Source organism: Crocodylus siamensis, chromosome 3 (assembly GCF_052110815.1).
Source record: "Crocodylus siamensis isolate JL-2025a chromosome 3, ASM5211081v1, whole genome shotgun sequence".
Taxonomy (NCBI): domain Eukaryota; kingdom Metazoa; phylum Chordata; order Crocodylia; family Crocodylidae; genus Crocodylus; species Crocodylus siamensis.
Genome location: NC_143397.1, coordinates 23,675,013 through 23,702,496, shown reverse-complemented (window position 1 = coordinate 23,702,496; position 27,484 = coordinate 23,675,013). Strand labels below are relative to the sequence as shown.

Genomic DNA, 27,484 nt, shown 5'->3' with positions numbered 1-27,484 from the left:
TTCTTTAATATGGTAAAAACATAAAAAGCATGGTTACATGCTATTCAATTAAATAAGACAAAAGTATAATGAGTATTTAAACAATAGCAGCAATGCAAAAATATACCTACTGCATATGAAGATAATGTCTGTGTCTGTATATACACACACCCATGTAGATAGTTTGTTGGTATTAAAATAATTAGATAAATGTTTACAAAAAGCCTCCTTTGTAAAAGAGCAACCACATTTTGTCTGGCATGCACAGTAGGGCTGTTCTTTCATAAATGCCTTATTTTTTGAAAGTGCAGATGCTTGTGTCTCCTTAAAACAATGTGTGTGAATTTAAAATATGTATAGCAGGCTACATGAGTTGTGTAGTATTAGGTTTTTACATGTTCTTGCTTCCTCTTTGTATTTGGTGTTGTGTTCCCAGGACCAGATACTGTATGTTCCCGACACAATGTCTACGTTCGCACTATGCTTATATCCAAGCATTAGCAGCAGCTTTTTTAATTAAACAGAAGCATTATCAAGCAAACCAATTCACATCCAGTTTGATCAGATGATATTGTCTTACCACTTGGCAAGAAACAGGAATGAAAAACAATACTGAAAAACACCATGAATGTTTGGAGCCACATTCCCAGCACTTCTGCAGAGACTACAACACTGTTCCTGGCGGAGGATCCCCACAGGACGAGGTGTCTGCCAGGGTGTGGCCAGCTGGGGTCCTGATGCACTGTAGCCGTCTCTGTTAACGCAGTGGTTTTTCACAAGTCCTTGCTAGCTGTTTAGAGACCATCTGAGCAGCCCAGAGGCTGACAGCCACTTTTCCATGTTCTAAGCTTCTGTGCTTAGCAGAGTTCATCCAAACACACGTATATACATGTAAGTGGGTGTTTTTCTTCATTTACTTTGGAAAGGAAAAGGCATATAACACATATAGACATCTAGACTCCAGTGTGACTGGGATAGCATGATGACTGCTTTCTCTCTCTTTAATATGAGAATGAATAAAAGAAGGATTTGTGTTCAGTACTGTCTGTGGCATATAATACATAAATTGCCCGTAGGAACTACTTTGTATTGCACATAGATAGACATCCCTGAAAAAGACCTTAAAGCAGCTATGGGAACTGATACATTGGAAAGAGAACTGATACACAGTAAAGCAGCTGGGATCTCCCAAGGCCCTACTCATTGGCTGTCATGCAACCATGAGGCTATAGCAGCTCCTGCAACTCCCATGCACCTTCGCCAGGCTGACTGTGATCCCAGTGGGTGCGCATAATTGATATGTCTGTGTTGTAGCATATAGGTACCCCATGTTCGGATGCTACAGTAGGGCAAGTAGGCAGGGGCAGGTTTCCCCCTTCAGTAGTAAATACTGAGTACTCCTTGGCCATTGGCACTGGACAGATTATGAGATGTGCAGAATGCCCCTTGAAAAACAGACCCTACAGCCAATAGCAGAATCCATTAATTTATTTTCCATTTACTAACCCAACTTTTGCAAAGCAGTCATGAACAATTACCAGCCCAGGCACACAGTCTACAAGACCTAAATCAAAGAGCCTGGTGATAATGAATGAATCATGATAATTCAGTCCCACCCACCTGAGAAATGCTCACAGGCTGCACTAATACATCATCAGAGGTCAAAGAAAACAGATGTCACACATCTCCTATATACACATCTCACTGCAGCTAGGCCAGTTTGCACCCACCAGGGATTCACCATATTATTTTAATATATAATTAATATTAATTCATCTTTACCTGTGTTATGTGGTTTTTATGTGTATTTCCTGTTTAGACCAGTGGTGCTTTTGGTCCTGCGGTGCAGGTCTGCAGGATGAATTGGGCCCCCCATGCCAGGATTGGTCCCTGCACTGCCTCTGCTGGGCCTGCACACCTGGATCAGGTCCTGTGCAGTCTTGGCTGGCCCCCCCAGTGCCAAGATCAGGTCCTACAAGCTGAGATCAGGAGCTGGGAGCCGGCATTGCCCCTACCTGACCCCAGACACTGGTATCAGGCCCCATGCCACCCTGTGTGCCCAATCTAGTGTGTGGGGCCACACTATATGGCCCAAGGGGCTTATCACAAGTCTGTAAATTTGGCAGCAGAGGAGTGGAGACAAATAACTTGGTGCTGGGGGTCAGCTCTGGCCTGCAGGCCAGGGATTGAGAACCCCTGGCTTAAACTAATAAAAATGGGTTAGTTGATCTGTAATGTTGTTTCTCTGTAACTGTTTCAATTGACACTAAAGGACTCAAGTATACAGCAAGAAGCAGCTATCCTTCACACAGATCATTGGAAGTTAACAAAACCAGTTGAGAATCGGCTCATTATTTTTGCCCTTCAGTAAATAAATAATAAAGCTCCAGGGTACCTAAAACAAGAGGATAGTCCTAAATTTGTATCCCAGAGTTGAGGCGTGGTTCCACCAAAGGGGTTCTTTTATGTCCATCTCTACATAAAACCAACATGAGAAAATTTACATGTATTAGACTTGTTCCTTCCTCACCACTTTCCACATCTTCCCCATGGGCTCCAGGCATATTTACGCTTTTTTTGGACATCAAGAAATAGGATTTTTTTTGTCTCAAGCACTATGCATCTGAAAAGCCCTTCCCACGGCTATGGGAGGATGGTTCTAGGTATCTTAGCAGTATGTCAGCATTACGTATGAAGTTATCAAAGATGTTGTTAGAAAGTAATTCCATGTCCTCCCTTTCCTGCTGGAGCAGAGCTGCCTCCATCCACATTTTGCTGAGTGGGCAATGATCAGACTCAGATTCTGAAACCCAAACTAATCCAGCCAGAGTCTGGTCTCAATTACAATTGTTGTAAAGCAGTGTAACTTCACAGACTTTACCTGAGTTACTCCTGAGTTACCCCAGCATAAGAGAGATCAGACTCTACTTAACCAAGTTAGATTCTGTAGCATTTTTTCTGCCAGGGATTTTATGACCATCAATAAACTGGTCATAAATTATAACTCTGAAGACTGAGAGCTTACTAACATGTGAGAACTACCTTCTAATCCTCTGATGAGATCACTAAACAAGTGCAAAGTTGCTATTATGGATTAATCAAACTTCATTAAAGCTATCAGTGATTGGGACAAATCTGTTTGGTTTGGGGTTTTTTTGCTACAATGGATTTGCTACAGATCATCAATGGTATGACTGAGACATTAATTAACCATGGAATCCTAAAGATGTCCACTGTCTAATGAGTCTGGCATTGCACAAGATAAGTACATTGTTGAGTTTTGTTGTTTACTGAGACAATCATCCACAGGTAGGAGACCCAAACAAAAAGGTTCCTTAGTCTGCTGTATGACATCACATCCTATGTTGCTATATTTTTTGCGGTTTACTGATTTTTGTAGAAGCTGGACATTGTGACATAGGCTTCTTCTTTATTTGATGACCTAATTTCATTATTGGACTGTGTCTGGGACTCTATGCTCATATTTAGGGGTCCAGACCTGTGCTGAGCAATGGCACCCATTGCAGAACTGGAGTGGGTCCTGAGATCATCGTTATGCCAGTGCTTGCCTGAGCTGCTGCCCTCTGGATATGTGATGGCATTGCTGAATCCAACACCATTGGGAAGCAGAGTTGGACATGAGCACCTGTTCAAAGCATCAGATGGCCAGATTCCTCCGTAAGTGAACAGCAGCTTTAGGTTACGTGTACCTGTTCCAATGGGGCTGCTCTTCAGCTCTGATCCACTCTTAACCTTTTCAGAAACATCTGCATCTGGAGGAACTGAAGGCTGCAGGAAACATTCTGTTTCTGTTTTGGCTTGAATGTCGTCAACTTTATGGATATCAACATATCCAAAACTTTCCGGGTTAAAGCTGGTATCAAATTGCTGCATGACAAGGAGAATAATAGCAGGAACTCATTTTGGGAAAGGTATTCCTATAACTCACCAGATTTTAGGAGAATACTTGTTTATTTTAAAACTTTTATAGTGAAAAAGATTATTCTAAAAGCTATTTAAGATCTGAAATCAAAAGCAACTCCAGGTATAGCAAATAATGGCATGACCAGCAGTTATAAGAGAATCAGCTACAGAACTGACTCCAAAGCTTTTCCATACTAGAACTAGCCAGGATCTACACAAGGGCAAACTCTGATGTAGCAAGAGTCAGATGGTCATGCCTCCAACACCTATTTGTCATAGCTATCAGGTAGGGTAAAAATGAGACAGGAGACCAAAGACTAAGTATCGTGGACACGTCAGAAGTGGCATATTCTCAAACAATGCTCCATGTGAAGAGAGGTATTCCATTTACAAAACACCACTTCCTCAGTTAAAAAACCAACAGCCTAGACTGGAGAATAGTTCAAAACCAATAAGCTAATCACTCTGGTACCTTAGTCAATGCTCTGTCTGCCAAAGAAACATGTACATGCTTACCTTTATACACTGAGAATTGTCCTACTGGCTACATAAGAACAACTGGCCCCATCATGGGACATATTTTGAAGACCCTTAACCCCAGCTCTAAGTCCAGCCTATCATTTGTTTTTTTTACAGATCAAATATGACATCTCAATTTGCCAATTAGGTAGTTAAGTTGTCTGAGTTTCCCATCTGCCCTTGTTAGTGCTAGTTCCTGTGAATGAGAATTTAGAAGTTATTTTGGAATATCTGGTCCACTATCTACAGAGTGCACTATACTTTATGAGAATTATTCATATTCATTATGCATATACTCATGCCATAAAAGCAGTGGAAGAACATACATTTTTTGGCTTTTTGCACAGCTGTTCCAAGGTTTTCTTGTGGTCAGGAAGATTTGGCCACACAAGGGGCTTGATTCTGAAATAAGATATAAGAATAATAGTATTCAAAAGAGATTGCTACAACAACTATTGTGGAAGATGCTGAGCTGTACCAGTCATCCTTTGAATCATCATACCAATCATTAGAGCACTTGGGTCATTCATACTACCCAGCATGAAATACTGGTTCAAGGATGGCCTCCTTAGAACTCTTACTCCAAGGATGGAGATTAAAGATGAGATGTAGAGTGAAAATAGCAGTCACTGTTCTTTTGAATGTATTGAGTGGTATGGAGTATATCTTACTACTTCTTAATGATAGTAATATTGTATTGCTACACAGCTAGACCACTTCATCCATACTAGGCGCATCTACACAAGACATAACAGTGCTGTAGCGATGCACTATGGTGCCATAGCATATGTTGGCAAAAACTATAAAGCCACCGCTACATCACTATAGCAATGCGTTATCTCATTATAGTGCATTGCTATGGAGATGTAGAAGCCAAAAATAACCATGTGAGGCTGGAACGGAGCAGTACAGGCTGTTACCAAGAAGTCTTTTACTACTTCCAAAAGGAAGTACTAAACGACAGCGATGACAAAGGTGCCATATGGCCATGAGTAGACATGCCCAATAGGGGTGTGCCAAATGGGCCCTATTTGATTTAGATTCAAATTCAGCCCAAATCAGGGACAGTGATTCAATTCGTTGATTTGGATCACTGTCCCCGATTTGATTTGGCCAAATCTGAATCTGAAGATTCGATGCTGATCAGAGATTCGGCTATAGACACACCCTTAAATGTTTTTTCTACATACCTTGAGGTACCAGGTGTGGCTTGTGAATGCTGCGATGGTGGGATGGATGGAGCATCCCACAGGAGTGCAGGGGAGCCCCCACGTACTCGGTGGTGAACTGAAAAGTGGACTGGAAGTACTGCCGGTCCACTTCCAGGTCCACTGGGGAGCATGCTGGAGGGGCCCCCGTGTGCCCTCCTGGCTTGGCAGTTGGCTGCGGGGGGACCCTGGGTGCTTTGCAGACCCAGGAGGCACCAGTCACCAAGCCAAGGGGGCATGGGGGGCCCTCCTGAATGCTCTCCGGCAGACCCGGAGTGGACCGGAAGTGCTTCTGGTCCACTTCCAGGTCTGCTGCTGAGCATGCTGGGGAGCTCCCTGCACTCCTGTTGGACACTCCATCCACCGCAGCATCACAGCATTCACAAGCTGTCTGGTACCTGGAAATATGTAGAAAAAAACATTTAAAGCTGTGTCTATGTCTGAATCACTGCATCTTTCTGAATCTCTCCGAAACGATTTGGAGGGTTCCAATTCGAATCAGAGAGATTAAAGGGTCCTCTGATTTGATTCAGATTCAGAGATTTGGCCACAAAATTGGGCCTAATCTCTGCTGAATTGAATCAGGGACTGAAGCGTCACACAGCCCTAGTGCCCAATGTATATAAAAAATCATTGGTTTGCAACATTGAACTAAGACAAATAACTTAGGTGCACAGTACCCTCATTTTCTAATTGTGATATTGAGGTAGGGGTGCTAAGCTCTAAATTCATCAAAATAGCCACAAAATCTGGGTACCTAATTTATCACAGGGACAACATGATACATCTAAGAAGAAATTCAGAAATTAAAGGGAAATTAATCTAAGCCTTAATGGAGCACTGCTGAAAACTGCATTTTAGGTTTCCCATGTTGAGTATCCATAAATAGCACGACAACTTTTGAACATGTGGAATTCCATGATTTGTCCAAGCTCACAGAAGGAATCAATATCAGAGTAAAGATTATATTTCAAAAGTTGTTCATTCATACTTCTGTGTTCCGATTATCTCTAAAATTTATTCAAATTTTTAATAACGTCTATAAACCCCCAACCAGTGCTCTGAGCAGGTATTCTTGAAATTAAAAATATCAGTACAGACAATGGGCTACCCATCAGTGTATACTCCTCAAACAACAACCTTTGTAGCCTTAAAAGTGTACATGGATTTTTTAGCATCATTAACTAATCTGATTTTCCAGTAGCAAGGACCACTTAGTGGAGAATATCCTGTCAGCAGGTTCCACCTGAGAAATCCCATTTGAGCATCTCTGCCCAATGTGGCAATACACCATGGAAAAAGGCAATCTCTTAGGCAACCAGCTCCCTAATAATTTAGAATATTTATTGGTAAAAACATACATTTTCATTTAATCTCAAAAGCTTATTGGAAGCCATAGTAGATCATGCCCCTAATTTTCAGTTTTTCTTTTTAAGTGAGCGTCAGTATTCTGCACTGGCTTAAATTTCTGAATGTTCCCAAGCCATAGAGAATATGACTGCAATCTAATCTTGAGGAGACAATGGAGCTAGACTATCTCCTTTGCCCTACTTATGGTCTTGCCCACAAACGACTGGTGCCTCCTGCTACTAGAGGGGCACCATGGCAGCAAGCGGGAACTGCCCACAGCCAGCGGTGGCTGTATTGATGGCAAGGCAGGGTGCTGACTAGGGCTGTGTGAAGCTTCGGCTCCTGATTCAATTCAGAAGCGGTTCAGCCCAATTCTGTGGCTGACTCTCCAAATCTGAATCGAATCAGAGGACCCTTTAATTTTTCTGAATCAAATCAGAACCCTCTGAATCAATTTGGAGAAATTCGGAAAGATTCAGAGATTTGGACATAGACACAGCTTTAAATGTTTTTTCTGCATACCTTGAGGTACCAAGCGACTCATGAATGCTGCGGTGCTGGGGCACATGGAGTGTCCCATAGAAGCACGGGGGGCTCCCCAGCATGCTTGGCAGCAGACCCAGAAGTGGGCCAGAAGCACTTCAGTCCACTTCCAGATCCACTGGAGAGTATGCTGGGGAGCCCCCTGCACCCTCCTGGCTTGGCAACTCGTGCCTCCTGGGTCTGGGGGGCACCCAGGGTCCCCCGTGGCTGATTGCTGAGCCGGGGGTGCGGGGAGGGCCCCCCCGTGTACTCCCCAGTGGACCTGGAAGTGGACTGGAAGTACTTCTGGTCCGCTTCCAGGTTCACTGCCAAACACGCGGGGGGCCCCCCACGCTTCTGTGGGATGCTCCATTTGCCCCACCATTGCAGTGTTTACAAGCTGTGCCTGGTACCTCGAGGTATGTAGAAAAAACTTTTAAAGCTATGTCTATGGCCAAATTGCTGATTCTCTGAATCAGCATCGAATCTTCAGATTCAGAGTCAGCTGAATCGAATCAGGAACAGTGATCCAAATCTATGGATTGAACCACTGTCCCCAGTTCGGGTCAAATCTGAATCCGAATTGAATAGGGCCTGTTTCACACACCCCTAGTGGCAACCATCCGCAGAAGCCAGTGGCAGCTTTGGCAGTGGCCAATCTCAAGGCGGACACTTGACCTCCTGTGCCCCCGCTATGTGTTGTCTATGGTCTTGCCTGCCTTCCTGCCTGCCTCCCTTCTTCCCGCCTCCCTCAATTTGTTCTGCAATGTGTTTGTTTATTTTGAAAGGGAAGCTGGGGAGGGGAGAGAATTATTGGCTAGTGAAAGAGCGGAAGGGGAACTTTGCAACGGGACTGTCTTAAGGATCTTTTTGACTAAAAGACATTAAAATTACCTGTTTTTCCAAAATGTTAGGATCAGAACAATCACGATGACTGAAAAGATGAAGCCCACAGTGCACAGGGTAACCATTATCATGTCACTGTCTAGCAAAAAAATAAAGAATAAATACCGTAAGTTTACTCCTTCTGTATACAGTATTGTTGTGAGCTCTTGGAATATATACTTTCATGAAAGAACCAATTTATGATTAAAAATAGTAGACAATATTGCCAAATGGTACAGTCCCCTGCTCTGGATTACGCACCCACTCAAATTCTTTTTTTCTATCTGTCTGGAGGTGACCAGACCTCACCTTCAGCCCTTGGATGGCCAAGCAAGAAGAGAGCTTTCTAGTTCAGGCTAAGGGCTGTTCAAATATGCCTCACCAGCTCATGTAGGTTATAGTAACTCGGAAGGTGCTCTGAGTTATGTCCAAGGCCAAACTAGCCCTTTGGGATTGGAGGCCCTATGGCGAAGTATAGGAACCTTCTGCCTTTTGCATTTTATCGAGCACACTTCAGTTTTTAGCCTCCGATTTCTAAGACATCGGTCTGAATCTGGCCTGGCTTTGGAGTGACACAACAATCCATGCTTACAAATGAAATGGTGACATTTCAACCACAATCTTGTTTGTGATTAATTATAAGCTGATTTCAGCTGTAATGTGTCTGGCACTCGACAGAAAAAGAGGGAGCAATGAGCATCGGCCTGACCCCCAACCTCTCTTGTATCAAGTATCTTAGTCAGGTTTTAAACTTTTTACAAATGTAAGACTCTGGAGACTCTCTGCTTACTTTTCTCCAAGGAAAGTTTCGTCTCTGTGGTGAAGAACTCAGAGGTGCTCCAGTCACTCCATGTGCCATTGAAAAATATTCCATTGGGCTTTGAGCGCACCTTCAGTTCATACACTGCACCCATTTCAAGGTTTCTCCCCAGTAATTTTACCTGAAGATACTGAGAATCTATGTTCTAAACAGGGAAAGATGCAATTGCTTTTCTCAGATAAAAAATTATAGTTTTAGATTCAGTAAAATAAAACAATCAATCAATCAATTCAATTTGTACACCAAACATGTTCAGAAACATCAAAGTCCTACCTAACAGAGACAGGTCCCCTGCTTTTTATGGATGTGTATCCTAGCAGTAACTTAATGAAATACAGCTGATAGAGGAGCCACAGTCAATCACCTAGTCAAAAGGCCAAGAACTTCCTGCAAATACTGTCCAACATGAGAAGGTCAGACAGGCAGCACAACACACTGTAATTTGCAAGAGAGCTGAAAAACAGACTCTATTCCTTCATGACAAATCTATGAAATATTAGATTTCTGCTGCAATAATCTATGAAAATATTAGCTTGCTGCAATAATCTGTGAATTTATTATATGGTCTAGGTAGCGTTGAAGTGATGTTGTAGCTGCAATGGCCCAGGAAATATGCAAGAGGCAAGGATTTTTGTGGATGCTATCTTTTATTGGACCCACTGCATGGTTGAGATAGATTCAGACAAACTTTTATTGCATGGTATGCTTCAAGTCTGAGAGAAATTTGGGAATAGCTTGAGCTAAGTCTATACCAGGGGTAAGCAAAGCTGTGATCAGCTTCAGGGATGTGCAGGCACTGGATTGCAGCTCTTCCCTGGCTCTGGTCCACACTATCACTGCTACAAGATCCCAGCCCTGGCTGTAGAGCAGCTCTCTGCCCAGCCATGTGCCCTGCTAGAGTTGCTGGGGCTAGTTTCCATGGAAACCCCAGCCCTGCACTGTCATGGTGCTGCTGCTGCTGGGGTCTTCAAGTGCACCAGTGCACCCCCATCCTGGATCCACCCCTGATTATGTACATATCTTGGGTTAGTTCAATATAAACTGCCTAGGAAGACAGACAATAGCCCAGATAAGAGCTCTTCAGCAAACACTCTGGACTTTTAGCTCTGATATGCTAACTCAAGTTTCCTGATGGGGCATATGTTACTGGGTGACAGCGACCATGAGCTGAACACCTTCACCATCCACCGTAAAGCTGGCAAGTCAGTCAGTAACATGGGAGTCCTTGACTTCAGAAAAGCCGACTTTGACAAGCTCAGGAGGCTTGTCAGTCAAGCCCTAAGGGACCATGACCCCAGGGAGAGGGGAATTCAGGAAGGGTGGTTGCTCCTCAAGGGAGCGATCCTCAATGCACAAGCTAAGTCTATTCCATCTCAGAGGAAAGGCAGCAAAAGGGCACAGCAGCCCCCCTTGCTCTCGAGGGACCTAGAAGACCTCCTAAGGCTAAAAAGCCTGCAAAGGATGGAGGATGGGATTCATCTCTAAGGAGGATTATTCTGCTCTGGTCCGGTCCTGCAGGGAGCAAACCAGGAAAGCCAAAGCTGCAACTGAACTCCAACTAGCTTCATGCATCAAGGACAATAAAAAGTCCTTTTTCAGATATGTGGGGAGCCAGAGGAAAAGCAAGGGCAACATTGGATCCCTGCTGAACCAGATGGGGCAACTGACAACTGATGCCCAGGAAAAAGCCAACCTATTAAATGGGTATGTGCCCGCTGGGCTTTCTCTATCCACGTGGACATGGCTCTGATGTTCAGCCAGGTGTTACTCCGCGTCTGGGCCCTTAGAAGCGTCGAGGTAACTCTCCCTCCTGCATCGACGACCCCGCCCTCGCCTGCCACGTCTTGATGTTCCGCAATGGGCGGGTCGCCTGGCAGGTCCTTCAATGTCCGGGTCCGACCCAGCAGTTGTACATGGAGCTCCACCACCCCTGCACTCCGGCCCCATGCCACCTCTGTCAGGCCATCTTAGCAATGCCTTGTGGCCTACCAAGCAGATCCAGCTTCTCCCGCCCTCGTACTGTTACCTGATGGGGTTGGGTCGTGCCCACTCCTGGCAAGGCTCGCTGCTAACCCTGCTCCCTTAAAGGGTCCCTGCAGGACCAGTCCTCTGATCTCTCTATGCCTAGTATCCCAGGTGCCTTCCCCAGACTTCCCCGACGTGGGGACAATCACCTTCAGCCCCGACAACAGTGCTACTCCCAGCTTCCTGTGTGATTCACTCCTCCTAGCCCCCTAAGCCTGAGCCCGTTCTTGCTTAGCCTCTGGGACTTGGACGGCGACCCCGCCCCAGTCACAACGCTTCGTCCAGATCCTCCCGAGCTCTTGCTACCCCGTGGGCCGTTCTCCACTCCCCACCAGTCCAACCTTTGACCTGGGTCTTGTGAGGTCCTTGTGGCTGCCTCTGCTCCCAGATATCCAGCGCTCACTCCCTTGACATTCGATATCGGAGACCGACGGGGTATTTCTCTCTCTGGTGCTCCTCGCTCCAGCTCTCCAATCCCCTCAGATGCTTCCCTGGGACCTGCCTCTCCCACGGCGCCTGGAGCAGCTCCTCTCCGGAGCCATCTGCCCCTTCTGCCACAGCTGCCGCCATTTTTATCTTTGCCAGCGGCATCTGGTGCTGACGTCACTGGCCGGCCGCAGCTGCCTGTAGAGTTGGCTCACAAGTCGCGCAGATTCCCTGGGAGCATTGTTCTGGGCTGCGGGTAAGTAGTCGGCATCACCCTGCTCCCTGGGACAGGGCACTTTGCATCGGTCTTTCATCAGTCCCATGGGATGCCCATGCCTACCATGGGACAGGGAGGTCCGGGTGGGGGAGATCCCCTGCCTTCCATGAATGCTGACCTCGTGAAGGAACATCTTGAGAAGCTGGATACCTTCAAGTCAGCCAGCCCTGACAATCTACACCCCAGGGTACTCAAGGAGCTGGCGAGTGTTATAGCCCAGCCCCTGGCACGGATCTTTGAAAACTCCTGGTGCTCTGGTGTAGTGCCTGAAGACTGGAAGAAGGCCAATGTGGTGCCGATCTTCAAGAAAGGGAGGAAAGTGACTTATATCCGGGGGAAGATCTTAGAAAAATTTATTAAAGAGGCCATCCTTAATGGACTGGCCAACACCAACATCATAAGGGATAGCCAGCACAGTTTTGTTTTGGGTAGGTCTTGCTTGACCAACCTCATTTCCTTCTACAACCACATGACCTATCACCTGGACAAGGGAGAAGAGATTGATGTCATATATCTTGACTTCAAAAAAACCTTCAATCTGGTATCCCATGATCACCTCTTGGCGAAACTGGCCAATTGTGGCCTTGGGTCCACCATGATCCGCTGGCTGGGAAATTGGCTCCATGGTTGGACCCAGAGGGTTGTAATCGATGGCAGTCACTCATCATGGTGTCCCATGACCAGTGGGGTCCCCCAAGGCTCTGTCCTTGAACCCATATTGTTTAACATCTTCATTAATGATGTGGACATTGGAGTCAGGAGTGGACTGGCCAAGTTCACCGATGACACCAAATTTTGGGGCAAAGCATCCACGCCAGAGGACAGGTGGGTGATCCAGGCTGACCTGGACAAGCTCAGCAAATGGGCAGATGAGAACCTCATGGTGTTTAACACCGAAAAATGCAAGGTTCTCCACCTTGGGAGGAAAAACCTGCAGCACCCTTATAGGCTCGGCAGTGCTACGTTGGTTAGCACTACAGAAGAAAGAGACTTGGGGGTCATCATTGACCACAAGATGAACATGAGCCTGCAATGCGATGCTGCGGCTAGTAAAGCGACCAAAATGCTGGCTTGCATCCATAGATGCTTCTCGAGCAAATCCTGGGACGTCATTCTCCCCTTGTACTTGGCCTTGGTGAGGCCGCAGCTGGAGTACTGCATCCAGTTTTGAGCTCCACAATTCAAAAAGGATATGGAGACACTTGAGAGAGTCCAGAGAAGAGCCACACGCATGATCAGAGGTCAGGAAAACAGACCTTATGACGACAGGCTGAGAGCCATGGGGCTCTTTAGCCTGGAAAAGCGTAGGCTCAGGGGTGATCTGGTGGCCACCTATAAGTTTATCAGGGGTGACCACCAGGATCTGGGGGAACTTTTGTTCACCAGAGCACCCCAAGGGATGATGAGGTCCAACGGTCATAAACTACTGTGAGACCATTTCAGGCTGGACTTAAGGAAGAATTTCTTTACTGTCTCAGCCCCCAAGGTCTGGAACAGCCTGCCATTGGATGTGGTTCAAGCACCTACACTGAACACCTTCAAGAGTAAATTGGATGCTTATCTTGCTGGGATCCTATGACCCCAGCTGACTTCCTGCCCTTTGGGCGGGGGGGCTGGACTCGATGATCTCCTGAGGTCCCTTCCAGCCCTAATGTCTATGAAATCTATATACATTGATTGGACTACAGGCAGTCCTTGGACTTACAACACAATTGGTTCTTGAAAACCACATCTTAAGTCAAAATGTTGTAACTTGGAACCAATTTTCTCATAAGAAACAATGTTATAAACGGGATATTGGTTCCCCAAGGCCTGATACCCTATTTTCACTAAAAATACCCCAGAATTTTGTACTCGATCAATTATAGATGAGTAACATAGCTAAATTAATGTATTTATACTGTAAATAGCAATCATATTGATTTGGAAGGACTTCTTTGAGGTGACTTTGCTGGACTTTTTGAAAGGCTCTTGGTTGGACTTTTTGAAGGGTTGTTGGCTGGGCTCTTCTCAGGTGTCTTGGCTACAGGTTTTTCTGGAGTCTTGTCTGCTTTCTTCAAGAAAGTGTCCAAGGAAGTTTGGACTGATGTTCTCCAGGGAGATGGGTGATGCAGCAAATTTGTTCGCTGGCAAGGCGTGGCATCGGATCAAGTGTTGTAAAGTCAAAACTGACGTCATAAAGTTGAAACAGGGTGTCAATTTAGAAATGTTGTAAGTGTGAAATGTTGTAACTTGAAATATTGTAAGTTGAGGACTACCTGTACGCTCAAGGGATAATAGGAGAACAAAGAATTTTGGGGTGGGTAAAAGGAAGAGGAAGGATGAGAGAGTCACTAGCTCAGTTGTATTGCCAAGTGGACTCAGAGAATCTGTGAAGTACTGCACAGGCATTTCTTTTGCCCCTTACTTCTTTGATAAGGTATTTAATCTGAATCACAGTCCAGTCTACCATAGTTGTACTCATTTAAACATGTAATGCACATTTCTAATAATACTAATGCTGATATATATAAAGCAATACAAAGTAATTCTAACAATCCAGAATAACTCCAGAATGGACTGGAACTGACGATTGAGAACTGAAATGATCTAAAGACATTTATTTTAGTTTCTTAAATTTTCAGCTCAATAAAAGCAAATTCGATCTTTTTGTGTGTGTTTTAGTATTTTAAATAATGCGAACTTTAGTAACTAGCACGTCACTACAAATTTTTACTTACAGTCCAACTCCCTTTTTGCCACCGATAGGATATTTGGTGTATTAATTTATCACGTAGATACCTCTTTGTTGAATGTGGCGTCTTGTATTGAATAAGGTACTCATTTGCAGCCTCTTGGAATGTGATTGTTACATTAAATGGTTTTTCAGGTTTTACTGTAAAAGACAGTAACAGAAAGACAAGTTGCTGTGTCATACATTCATGCTGATCTTAATGCAGAACTTCTTAATAAATTCAATCCATTCTTTAAAAAGACTTACTAAAATAAAACCACCTCCAGAGTGACCTAATTTGCTCCAGGAACCATTCTAGCTCACAGCCCTCCTCTCAGTATTTCCTACTTAAGTATTTCCTAACTTAAGTGACTCCCTGCTCAATATGTTGGCTACTGTGAATCCCATGCTTAGGCATCTATCTGACTATGCGAGAAGTAAGGTTTGGTGTAGATGATAGCTTTTATAGTATGCATTGTTTAGGTGGATTAGGATATTGATATAACCCTTGCTCACTATGGCCATACTAGACTTTAGGAGAAAATGGTCATCTACTATCAGCTCTGTACTAAACAATTCCTTGGCAAATTTTTATCAAAGCTACTTGCCAAATCCATTTAATGCCCTCTACATCTAGGGTTGGATTAGAAATACACATAGGTAGATAAATAAGCTGCCTACTATAAATGTAGTTTCATTATATCTAGTTTTGAGGCAGGGGGACTTCACATTTTTTCTCTGTCTAGGGCCATAAATTATCTTAACTCAGCCTTGTCTCGAACTTCCCCTCAAACAGTCATCATTTCCTCCAGCTTATCTGGATTGAACCTTGGGCTTTGCAGTTAATTTTTCTTCAGTCATTTACATTGCCTAATACCGTGCAAGGTGTTTAGCATCTTACCAATACTGGTTACTTTCAGATTATTGCAGTACTTTCTTTTTGACTCAAGGATGACACAAACACGTCTAGGTGGGATGACTTGGGAAAACTCCAAAGAATATGTGCTTTCCTGCTTCTTCATTTGTGAACACTTCTCTATTCCTTCTTCATTGATACTGTTGAGCCAACATGACACAAATTTACTTTCTTATTAGTCTTAATGTAAAACATTTTAGTAAAGGTAACTCCCTATCTCTATGTGAGGTTGGATTTTCAAGTTCTTTTCCAGTACATCTCGCAAACATTAACTAATGGATGAAGCACTCACTAAGACACAGTCCTTTTGAAACCAGTGCATTGACTCACAACAGTGAGTAATGTTATGATTCCTGTTTGAATAATCAGTTCCTTTGATACACGGACAATTCTTATGAAAGGCCAGATTCTAATATCTTTGCTTATATTGACTTCGGCGAAATGGCATGTGGAGCAAAGTACCATATAAATAATAAAAAACCTAGTTGTAGTTTAGTAACAATCATGTGTAGGAACCTACAGAAATTTTGCAAGCCAATCACAGGGCTGACTGCCATGTTTGCGGGATTATCCTGGTGGGGGCCCCCCATGCCTCTGACTGGCCAAGGGGCCCCCATCGCCCTGCCCCTCAATGCTGATTGGCTGAGAAGGCTGCCCATTATATGGCCCTGTCCCTTGGCCCCCTCCCAACAGGCTGCAAGGCTGGGCCATAGCAATGGTGAGGACTGCTAGCTCTCACTGTGGAGCCAGCATTTTATTTTTAGTAAGCTTTTTTTTTTAATTTTGCAGATTTTTGTGGTTTCTGTGAAATCTGTGAAATAACAAATTTAATAGTTGCTAATCATGTAGTATCAGTATTAAAGCATGGTAGGAATTATAAAGCTGAGTAAGAAAATGGAAGAGAGATTTTGTATGCTAATAAGAGATATTTGGGCTAAAGTAGCTGTGTGTTTTTAAACTTGATCTTAGTATTACAGTTTTCAAGTGCAGTACAAATGTATCCCAAAAGGGTATGCTCTGGGCACCACTGCAACCAAGACAAAACTTTCACTAGTTTCAGCAGAGGCAGATGAATGAATGAATAAATGAATGGAGAGAGGGAGAAAAATTCAACAGCAATATTTCAAGGACCAAGGAACTTCCCTATATTCCTCCCTCCAATTCACCCATGTTCAATGAATTCTAGAACAGTTTTAATCTAAAACCCAAAAAGGCACCAGCTTTCTAACTAAAATAAGGTGGAAAAGCTATCAGGATAGCTGGATGCTAAACCCCGCTTATAGCTGGCTGTTGCTGCACTTTTGGTTTTGGGAAAAACAAGGCAAAGGACAAAGCAAAAGTAGGCCATGGAATTAAAATCTGAACCTATTCAGAGAGGTGCCTTTGTGATAAAACAGAATTGAAAATGTTACCGGTCCCTGTCTCTTGATCAGCAATTTGTTTGATAACTGTACAGGTCTTTATAAACAATATTCATTCTAATGCATGTTTTCATGGAATGGAGATGACTAATTAATATATATCTTGATTTAAATAATGGAGCATCCAGGGCACCCTTTTTAGCCTCACATACCCTATTTTAGTAAGTGAATTATATTCTGAGTAAACGGCAAAGCTCACAGTCATTTTAGTGGGCCGAGCTGCAGTGGGCTCAGCTGCAAGCCTCCATCAGGACAATGCAGAGTGACTGCAGTTCACAGTACTCATTGGGAGGCATTCAATGCTATGCACCAATGGCCACACACTTGGTGGGGTATGCTTACATGCCTCTAGGTCTAACTAAATATTTCCTGTCAAAACCTTTTGCTGTGGAAAACTGTCTTTGATGCATTGCAATGTGCAGAAGGTATCTGCTTGCTTTGGCAAATGTTAACTTTTCAGCAGAAAAAAATGTTTTTTAATCCTAAACATTTGGGGAAATCCTTTCCTTTTTGTCTACTTTTTCTGTAGAAAAGAAAAAACATTTTCCAGCAAGCTCTACGTCCTGCACAGGTGGACAGCTCTGCTGGATGATGCATAGGACAGAGGAGGGCACAGAGATATATCTCCCAGTACTCCCCTCTTTGAGCTACCTGTGCCCTTCGGCCATAGGGAGGGAGTACTACAGGGGTGGGTAAAGTCTAGCCCACAGTCCAGATAGGGCCTATATAGACTTCATTTCCCAGCAGACCCTGCCCATGTCACTGTGGTCAGTTTCCATGGAGACTCCAGAAGTGGTGGTGCCATCACAGCATGGGGCCAGGGTTTCGTTGGAGACCAGTCCCAGCAATGCTGGCAGGGCATGCAGCTGAGAGGGGAGCTGCTCTGGGGCTGGGATCTTGCAGTGGTGATAGTGTGGTCCAGAGGCAAGGCAGAGCTTCAATCCACACACCCTGGGCAGGGGCACGTGAGCAACGGATTGCGGCTCTGCCCCAGCTCCAGACCACACTGTCACAACTGCAAAATCCCGGGTCCAGCCCCAAAACAGCTCCCTGCCCAGCCACATGCCCTGCCAGTGCTGCTGGGGCTGGTCTCCATGGAAACCCTAGCCCTGTGTTGTCATGGCACTGCCGCTCCTGGGATCTCCATGGTAACCAGCCTCAGCAACGAAGGCAGGGGCTGCTGGTAGATGGAGTCTGACCACTGAACCAGGGCTCCCATCAGTACAGGGACTGTAGGTGTGGCCGGCAAAGGAAAAGGAAACTCTGTCTGGGAAGTCCCATCCTTGCAACTCAGAACTGGAACAGCAGAAATGCCAGCTGTCCGTCTGCAGGGAGCAAAATGAGATCCATTGTGTACATCACCAGTGATTTGCTTGCTTTTATACTTCCTTTCCATTCTGATTGTTCCTATTTGGGGCGTGGCTTCCGCCCAAAACCAGCCCTATTATTTTTGGAATAATATGTTAAAAATTGGAATGAAAGTGACAATTTTGACCACTTCCTGTTAAATGCTGTAGGAAACCTACAGTGTTTGTGAAATCTCCATCACTTGAAGTTTTTAAGGGAAAGTTAGACAAACACTCATCTGGGATAGTTCTGGCAGAAATAAGCCAGGGTTTGGTCTACATGACACCCTGACGTCCCCTTCTAGCCTCCCACCCCCCCTTTTTTTGATTCTATAACTCCATCCATGTTCCCTAACCTGTGACAAAACAATCGCTTACTGATGTAATGCCTGACTATTAATGTGGCAACTGATATGCACATAGCCGCTTACCATGAAACAATTTGAAAGTTAGTGTTATTAAGACTTGGCTCTGAAAAGCTACAAATTAAGGCATGAAGGGACGAGATAATTTCCAGCTGGCTGAAACAATCAATCTCAGGGTTGTCTGGTTCATCATCTCCAAAGGTCCCTAAGGAAAGATATACAGAATATTAATGAAGGGAATTAATGTGTTCACACAGGCCCACTATAAGAGGATTTTCCCACAGAAGCTGATTAGAAGAAAGATCACCAAAATTTCAGTTAGGTCCATGGTTTTGAAGAAAAGAATCTGTATTTTTAATGGTATCCTCCTGCACCTGGATGGTTTCCATTCCCTGTCAGACTCATGGAATTAAATGCATTTATGGTAGTTTATATGAGAACTAAAAAGTATCCTCTAAGAGTTAACTTATTTTTTTAGATAGAGTAAGTGTCCCGGTGAAAGTATAAGACATGGACCCCAAAGGGTCAAGGGGCGACCCTGGGGGACATCACATCCCAGGAAAAACATAGCAAAAGAGAAAACAAACAAAAACACCCTACCTGCTGCAGGAACCGCGGCGGGACCGGAAGCGGCGGTGGGACCCGCATGGCTCATTAGCCACGGTTTTTTTAAAATGCAGACAGCTGGAGAGAAGGGGGAGGAGAGGCTGAGAAGGGGCACGGGGGAATTATCCCCAGGACCCACCATAGAGGAGGGAGTGTATAAGAACGCTTCCCACAGGGCAGGAGATTGCCCTGGGAAGCTTCAATATAAAGACACCGTTGCCGGACCAAGGAAGACGGAGGTGACCAGGCTGCATATTACCATAAAGCCATGGGGAGAGACTACAGAAGGATCCCTACAGGCAGAGCCTGGCTCCTGAGATCCATCCAAAGGAGAGGTGAATGTCCAAGGGACAAACGAAGACTGAGAAGTACAGGATTGATGACCCGGGAGAGTCTGTCAGAGGAAGGTTTTTATTCCAAGTCGGAAGGGACGTCAAGGGTCGGTCCCATACATTCCACACTAGGGGGAGGGAATAGGTGGCACCAAGGGAGTAGTCGGTGGAGGGACTGCACGATTGTGGGGCACGCAGTAACTAAGCTGCCCAAGAATAGTAATTAGAGGATCACGGGAGTTGTAGGCGGTTTTGTTGTTAGCTTCTTTTTCTTTGTCTCTGTTGCCTGTTTCGCTTTATAAAAATAAGGCAGAGGACAACGTAAAGCCTAGAGCATTCCCGGTGGTCAGGAAGGTCCAGCAGGGCATAGGACCTAGATGGGCAAGTAAGCCCTTGCCATATAGCCTAGGCTCGAGCAAAACCCAGGTATAGGATCTCATAGAGGGAGGGCAGGCCGCAAAAGTAACATCAGCACTCTGTCATGGCTGGGTGTACGGCAAGGTATAGGGGAGGTTGGAGCCTCGCGAAGACCACCACCCTTAGGCCTGGGATAGTCAAACCCCTGGTGGTTGGACCCCACCACTTAGAGGGTCATCAAAGTCATGGCAGGCGGGACTGGGGATAAGACTGCCCAGGGTGAGACATCAACACCCTAAGACCATTGGGACGGAGCAGAGAACCATCATCCAAATCCAGAGCCGAGTGGCGAGGGACTGGATGATCGAGGCCCAGAGGGTGTGGTAAGTTTCTAGTGTTGATGTGTTTGCTGTCAGTCATGATATAAAGGAATATTTATGTGAACTTGGAGGTCCTGTAAGTATAGACTTTCCATAGACTAATACAATGCAGACATTTTGTGTGACTGCAGTATATAGTTTTACTTACCATGAATTAGAGGTGACCATATTACTCAGAGGTAGATGAATATTGGCTTTAAGAAGCATGTGTGAACCTTATATCAAGAGAAGAATAGTAACTAATTTAGGATGAATTAATCTACGAATGGGAACTAGGAATAGAAACTAAGTTAAGAAAGGGATCTAAACACTCAAGAGTTTTCCAAAATAGATATTTCCAGTAGAAATACTACTTCTAGATTCAAAGGTCTGCTATTTCATGGTCTGTTAGGGATAGAAGAAAGAGATACTGCTGGCAAATCAGAACCCAGTATCAACCTCTAGGCCTAAATCATACATGAAAAGGAATTTGATTGGCATCCTATAAATTGACTCAGATATTCATAGCACAATATTGTTTAAGAAGGTTACAACTGCAATAAAAGAGGAGTTTCTGGTCAAGACCACAGGCTTGTCTACTACAGTTATTGTTACTCATGCTTCAAATTGCAATACTTAGCACTGGAAGTAACCCCTTTCTATTTTGGTATAGCACATCAAAACTGGAGGACCACACCACTGCCACTGACTGTAGCTGCATGGGTACAAATAGCACCTGTATGCAAACACTTCTACATAGCTGAGAATTTCAGTGCAGCAGCTCTCTGCTCAGTGCCTTCTGCTCCCCCAAACTCCTCATCCCCTCACACCTCTAATGTCAAATGGAACCAATGCTTGTGCTCTGCTCTCTGATTCTTGACAAGGGATAGAAAATGAAGGTAACATTTTTGGAGTTCTCATTTAGCACTTCTTTGCCCTGTTGCACATTTCTGTCAAATGTCATAAATGAGGCTTAGCAGGGAAAGCTGAATTTTTTTTGCCATACTACAGTTTCCTGCAAGTTGTGTCTTGATGATTCATTCTACCAACTGCATTTTGACCACAAGGGATAGCAACTCATATCCAAAGCTCCTGTAGGCAAGACCAATGATAGCAAAATAAGAGGAGGATGTCACTTTACCCCAGCTTCATGAAATCCCACTTGTCATGGCAAACTGGCGGTGAAGGGTGAGATCGTGACAGGCTCTTCAGTAGGTCTGCAAGCGAAGAATCCCAGGAGCTTCTTACCCTCATCCCCTGCTAATGAACTAGCTACAAAGTGGGTAGGAAGAACAGACCCTGTTCTGTGAGTATCAGTTTAATAGCAAGTATGTATGACCTGCTGGTTCCCTACTATATTCTGGAAGAGATGGGCATGATTAATTGCGCATGGATGTCAGGAAGCTACTAACAGCTTCTCCAAGTCCTGTAGCTGATCCCGCCTTTTTGATTCTCAGCCATTCCTCTCTGCTTGTCTTGGGGAACTTGTAAAGAGCCATGATTCCTGCCCAAGCAATGTGGGGTATATGCCTGTCATCCCTCTACCCAGGGGCAAATAACACAGGACTGTGTCATTATCACTGATTTGCCATTGCTAGAATTGACTCACTGATTATGGTTAAATTGTTTGGATTAAAGCTGATCTCATAACATTCCTTGTCACAGTCAAATTATGCTAGATATAATATAAACCAATTCCCATCCAACAGAGAATACATTCTGAGGAAATCAAGACTCAGCCACTGGTTTCAGAGTGAGGGAATGTGCGGGAGGAAACATAGAGATAAGAGGATTTAAGGTTATTTTAAAATAGAGATAAGTAACAGCAATACCCATCAATGATTTTCCTAGCCATTGTGAGTTGTGGGCATCAAGGCAGAAGTGCATCTTGAAGGGAGATTAGAGGGAGAACCTGGCCGAAGTTTAAGAAGGACACTGATAACAAGGGGACCTGCATCCATGGAAGCAGCAGCCTGGAGAAAAGCTGCAGCTGCACTCCCAGCAGAGCTCAGGAAGTACGGGTGTTTGTATTCGATATGGCATCAAACACTCAGTGGTTTGAGTCTGTTTTTGTGACGGTTCAGATTTACACCTAAAGCTAAGGCTGTAGAAGCTTGTTCTTGTGGGTATCTGGGTGCCAGGAAACTATGAATTGCTTCTTTATCATAGTAAAAACCAGTTTCAACTTTGTGTTGTGTTTCATACAGAATAAACTAACTTCCTGTATCAGGAGGAGAAAAATGGGATCTGAGGACAGCCAGTGCCCACTCTTTATCTTGCATTTAAAGTGGGATGCAGGATACAGGGAATTTTCTTTTAAGGGGGAGAGAGGAGCTATTTTTTTTACTAAAGATGAAATATTCTGCCCAACAGTTCTAACAGGCAAGTGAGTTCAATGCAGGTGAACAATGTGGAGCTGGAGCCCTTGAAGAATGATGCTCTCTTTAATCTATAGGAAAGGTACAGCATGAAGAGCAGCAGTTCAGACTTCCCCCAGGCTGCTCTGCTTCAACTGTGAACGGTGAGGACCACTGCTAGAGGTGAGAGGCATGCTACTGTGTTGTGATTTGTGTTATACGGTGCCCTAGAAGCCTTGATTCAAGATAAGAGCTCTATGGCTCTAGATGAGTGGTTTTCAATCTGTGGTGCAGGGACCTATGGGGGTCCACAGACAATATCTAAGGGGCCCACAAAAGATGACTTTGATCAATCAAAAGTATGTGAATACCCACACTTACAATTCAAAGGGGTCCACACCTCTTATTTGAAAATGTTTAGAGGTCTGCAAATGAAAAAAGGTTGCAAACCACTGTTCCGGATAGTCCATAAACATAATGAGAGAACTATGCGCTGATGAACTTGCAGTGTAAATAAAACAGGTAGGTGAAACAAACCACCAGGTATAGAGGAGAGAAGGAAAGTTAACAGCAAGAAATAGCACAGACTTTAGGACAGATTGCTACATTCAACAGAGGAACCAAGAATTGACTGGGCATAGAAAACATCTGCTATGGACTGAACTATTCCAGCTACAGATTAGGGTGGCAATGGTGAGACTGTCGATGAAGTCTGCCTATTAGGAACTGAATTAATGCCATCACATTTATTTCACATAAACAATTTCAATCAGTATTGCTTCAGAGTTGATACTGGAGTAAAATCATAGACTCATAGAAAAGTAGGGCTGGAAGGGACTTTCACATGTCATCTAGACCAACCCCCCTGCCTGAAGCAGGATCATATCTATTTAAACTATCCTATACAAATCCATTGTCTAACCTATTAGCAAACTACACTAGTCAACACCCAAAAGTTCTGAGGGAGGTGAAACTTGCCCTTCACACACAGACGCAGCAGCAGGAGGGGAAACTTTTTCTTCCCAGTCCTTGCCACAGGCATGTGAAGTCATATATGGCTAGAGACTATGCAGAATGTCATATAGTAAGCACTCTCAAGATTTCCAATTCAATTATTCATAAATTTTCCTATCCACAATTCTGGTTACATAGAATTAGCATTCAAACTGTTATAGATTAATACTGCTGTTTTTTTACTTATATAGTGACACTGCCAGATGCCTTATGTCTATAAAGATGTTGTCATATTATACATGAATCCACAGACTGCACTTGATTCATAAATATTTTTCTTATGTAAGCATTCTCTTGCCATCTGCTAACCATTTACTCATGGAAAGAGGCTCATAAACAGAGGAGTCAAATGCCAGAAAACTTGTAAATCAAAACCCATCCTGCTGTCCTTGAGAAATCAAGCTTCTTTGTTTACCGTTTGAACAGACTGTTTAATGTTTAACTAGCAAAGAAGCTCCTTGGTTGTTAAACGAGTATTAAAGTTGAAACAGGTCTCTTGCACTGTCTGGCATTGAACTTCTCACACTGTGAGTATGTTTCATGACTCAGGACAAACAGTATTCTACCAGTAAAAATACAATTAAAATAACCTAGGATTATCATTACATGTGCAATTTTAAAAGCATTTGCAAGTACCATATTATACATATTAACATTGTGTTTTGGTATCTGGTATGGGCTTTTATTTGTGTGTGTGTGTGTGTGTGTGTGTGTGTGTGTGTGTGTGTGTGTGTGTGTGTGTGTGTGTGTGTGTGTGTGGTTATTTGCATCTTTCTATCTAACCAGAATGGTATATCCTTCTTTGTTCGCCCTGGATTTTCCACCCCTTTTAAATAGCTCACAAAAAAGAAGTGGTTGCAGGGACTCCAACATGGTTTCTTCCATGAGTAACAACTGTTTTGGGGAAGTAAAACTTGGAAGGATCACAACTCTTTTTCTAGATCTTAGGTATTGCAAACTAATGGGTTTATCCTTATTTCCCTGAACTCAGTCAATGGGCAACTCAGACACTCAGATCTATTTATACTGTATGCTCTTCAGGGCACAGGGTTTTTTACTCTCTCTTGTTTGCATGGTGCCCAGCACAAGGGGGTTCCAGTCCTGATAGGGCCTTTTGGCATTACCATGGTATAAATATTTGCAGAGCCTCACACACAGTTTAACTTCCTACATTAAAATCAATGGGATTATCTACAAAACACAATCAAGCAAAGACAGAATGGTTTGACAGGATCAGGGATTAAAATTGCCTTGGAAGCCATCTTCATTGCCCCAGATAAGGACAGCTATTTTGTGTAGTCTTTTTGGTATTACTGCTACTTGAGAATGGATGATGTATTGAGAGATTATCTGGAGAAATCTGTAATCAAAATAATGTTGATGTGGGTTGGTCCAGTCTCATAGAAAGAGGGCCACTCAAGTCACCAGTTCTGTCCAACCATCACTGGTACCCCCACATCAGTGCTACTTTCCTGCCAACCTCATATCTGTTCTCTTCTTCATGTACCACATCAATCCTATTCCCTCCCTCAAGCAAAACCTCTGTTTCTCCTGCAGCTTCTGGGTTCTTCATCCCTCTCTCAGGCTGGGTGTTGCAAGGAGAGAAAGTTGGGGGTGGAGGGGAGAGCAGGGGAAGGAGCCATCTTATTGCTCATTGGGGTGATGGGGAAGACCTTCTTGAGCTGCTCCTTCCTCCCCTCCCCTGTCTCAGGACAAGGGTATTGGTTCCTCAGGAGGAGAGAAGAGTTTCGTTTGCTCTGTTTGCTTTCTGAAGTAGCTCAGATTGGCTGCTCTTCCTCAGGAGATGGAGGAAGTGGAGGGTGGTCAATTGTGGTAAATATTCCTCAGGCAGGGCTAAAATTCACGAGGGTGGAGCTGTTAGTACCATGACAGACCAGTGCCAGCCCTGGCCAGACTTCCTGACTTAAAGAATCGAGAAAACTGGCAACACTGAGTAAGGGTTGCAAGGAACTGTTTCTCCAGCTAAAGAGGTGCTCCACCTTGCTTTTCTCAAAGTCAATGGCAATAAAGAGTTCAATAATGTGTCAGAGATGAGTGGTCCCAATGATTTCAAATTCATTGACTTTAACTTTAAAAGATTAATGTTGACTTCAGAGGAACCTTTCACCTAAATAAGGTTTGCAGGTTCTTTGCTCATTCGCAAGTCTAAAAACAGAAGAAAATAGAACATATGCATCAGACTTTGTTTGAGGTTCTGGAAACCATCGTGTCCTCTATATTCTTCTGGCTTGCAAACCTGCCACACACTACATCTTTGCTCTAGTATTATAAATATAATTCTTTCAAGCCAGAGAGAAGGAGAAGGAGCTAACAGAATTATAACTGAAAGATAATGTAGGTACAAGGTAACTGCCTAATTATTAAAAACAAAACTGTACCCTCTAAGTGTTACTCACATTATAATAAATATCTATTACCCTAAATGACTGATTATTAAAAGAACAGCTATGTGTCAGTAGTCTTTTAATATGACTTCTTATATGAGTAAAGATTATGGCATATGTGACTTCTTATAGGGTAAAGATTATGAGACAGGTATTCAGGATTCGGCTCCAGGGGTTACCAAAAGGACCTAATTTTGGAGTTCTACATATGGCAAAATTCTTGGTGTCAAGGGAATTTTTTCCTGAATGGAGATATAGAGTGAGGCACATTTCTGCTGTCAAGGGAATTTTTAAATAAAAATGTGAGCATTCATCTCCTATCAAACACTTCAAAGTGTGTAGACCTGAGGAAGAGAGTTTGTGCCTAAAATGTCTCTAACTTCTTTCCCAACGATACAGTTGGTCCAATTAAAGACATACAAAAGAACCTCGTGTACATTTTGTGGACCATCATGACTATACTGAAACTCTAATCTCACTACAAATAAAGTAATGCAGTTCACAGGAATTTATGGACTTGGAGTTGTTATGGAGTCTACTGTCTATGAGTGAGAAACAGCCAAACATTTGTGGTCCTCTCCTGCTGATTTCTAGGAGTCCCTTATTTAAATGTTATTGTGACCACACGAAGAGTGGAAGAGAGAGTGCCCCTTGTACTGTGGAGTCACTCCCAGCCAGAGATAACTCAGTCTGGGCGTTCAGAAATATCTTTCTAGAAAGGAAACTGCTTATGCTGGAGCTGAGCAGGTTGGACTGCATATGTACGTAATAGGTTGGCTCTGTTGCTTCATACCCAAACTACAGCAAATCATTTTCTCTTGACAAGGTTGCCTACAGAGATTATAAAACAAAACATAATATAAAATATACTGGAACCAAACGATTCTTCACTTACAAGCCTTAAATAATCACCATTCTTTTCACAAGAGATAAATACAGTGCTAAAGGTGAAATGGGTCCTGTGTTCCTTCCTCATGCCACATTTTCAGTGATTTAATAAGATTTGGGCATATGTAGGAAAGGCAAGTTTGAAAATAAGAGCAGATCCATATCTGTATAAATAACACATCGGCATCACACACGTCCCATGACCTGGGAAGAGGACAGGCAAACCTAAGGGCTAAAATTCTAATAACTCCCATGTAAAACAATCCCAGTAAAGGCACTTCCAAAAACTGTGCTTTCAAGATTATTCATGATTGTAAACACAAACATAAATGACTCACCATCCCCATCTGCCGAGGTACAACAACTCTCTCCAGAAGCAGTATGAAGTAAAAAGAGTAAAATATTAAATGCTGCACTTGTCCGTGTCATCCTGAGCATACTTCATGCATGCTCTGTGTGAGTGTGCATTC

The 27,484-nt window shown here is 43.7% G+C and overlaps 1 protein-coding gene across 1 annotated transcript; it reads right to left on the bottom strand.

The window, feature by feature from the left end:
* Positions 1-27,484, bottom strand: IL7R (interleukin 7 receptor). The gene is made up of 8 exons (XM_090037936.1): positions 27,353-27,484; positions 18,763-18,901; positions 15,550-15,704; positions 14,656-14,810; positions 9,178-9,352; positions 8,397-8,487; positions 4,749-4,824; positions 1-3,867 (listed from the first exon to the last, which is right to left on the bottom strand). The coding sequence occupies exons 1-8, from the start codon at positions 27,450-27,452 to the stop codon at positions 3,364-3,366; spliced, it is 1,395 nt and encodes a 464-aa protein (XP_089894062.1). The 5' UTR covers positions 27,453-27,484; the 3' UTR covers positions 1-3,363.

What these genes read in the sequence shown, in the direction of transcription:
- IL7R (XM_090037936.1), bottom strand. Translation starts at nt 27,452, where the DNA reads ATGCTCAGGATGACACGGACAAGTGCAGCATTTAATATTTTACTCTTT. An exon ending in TCTGAAAGTAACCAGTATTG is followed by an intron (nt 14,811 to 15,549) that starts GTAAGATGCTAA and finishes TGTCTTTTACAG; the next exon opens with TAAAACCTGAAAAACCATTT. An exon ending in GGCAAAAAGGGAGTTGGACT is followed by an intron (nt 9,353 to 14,655) that starts GTAAGTAAAAAT and finishes TTCCCTGTTTAG; the next exon opens with AACATAGATTCTCAGTATCT.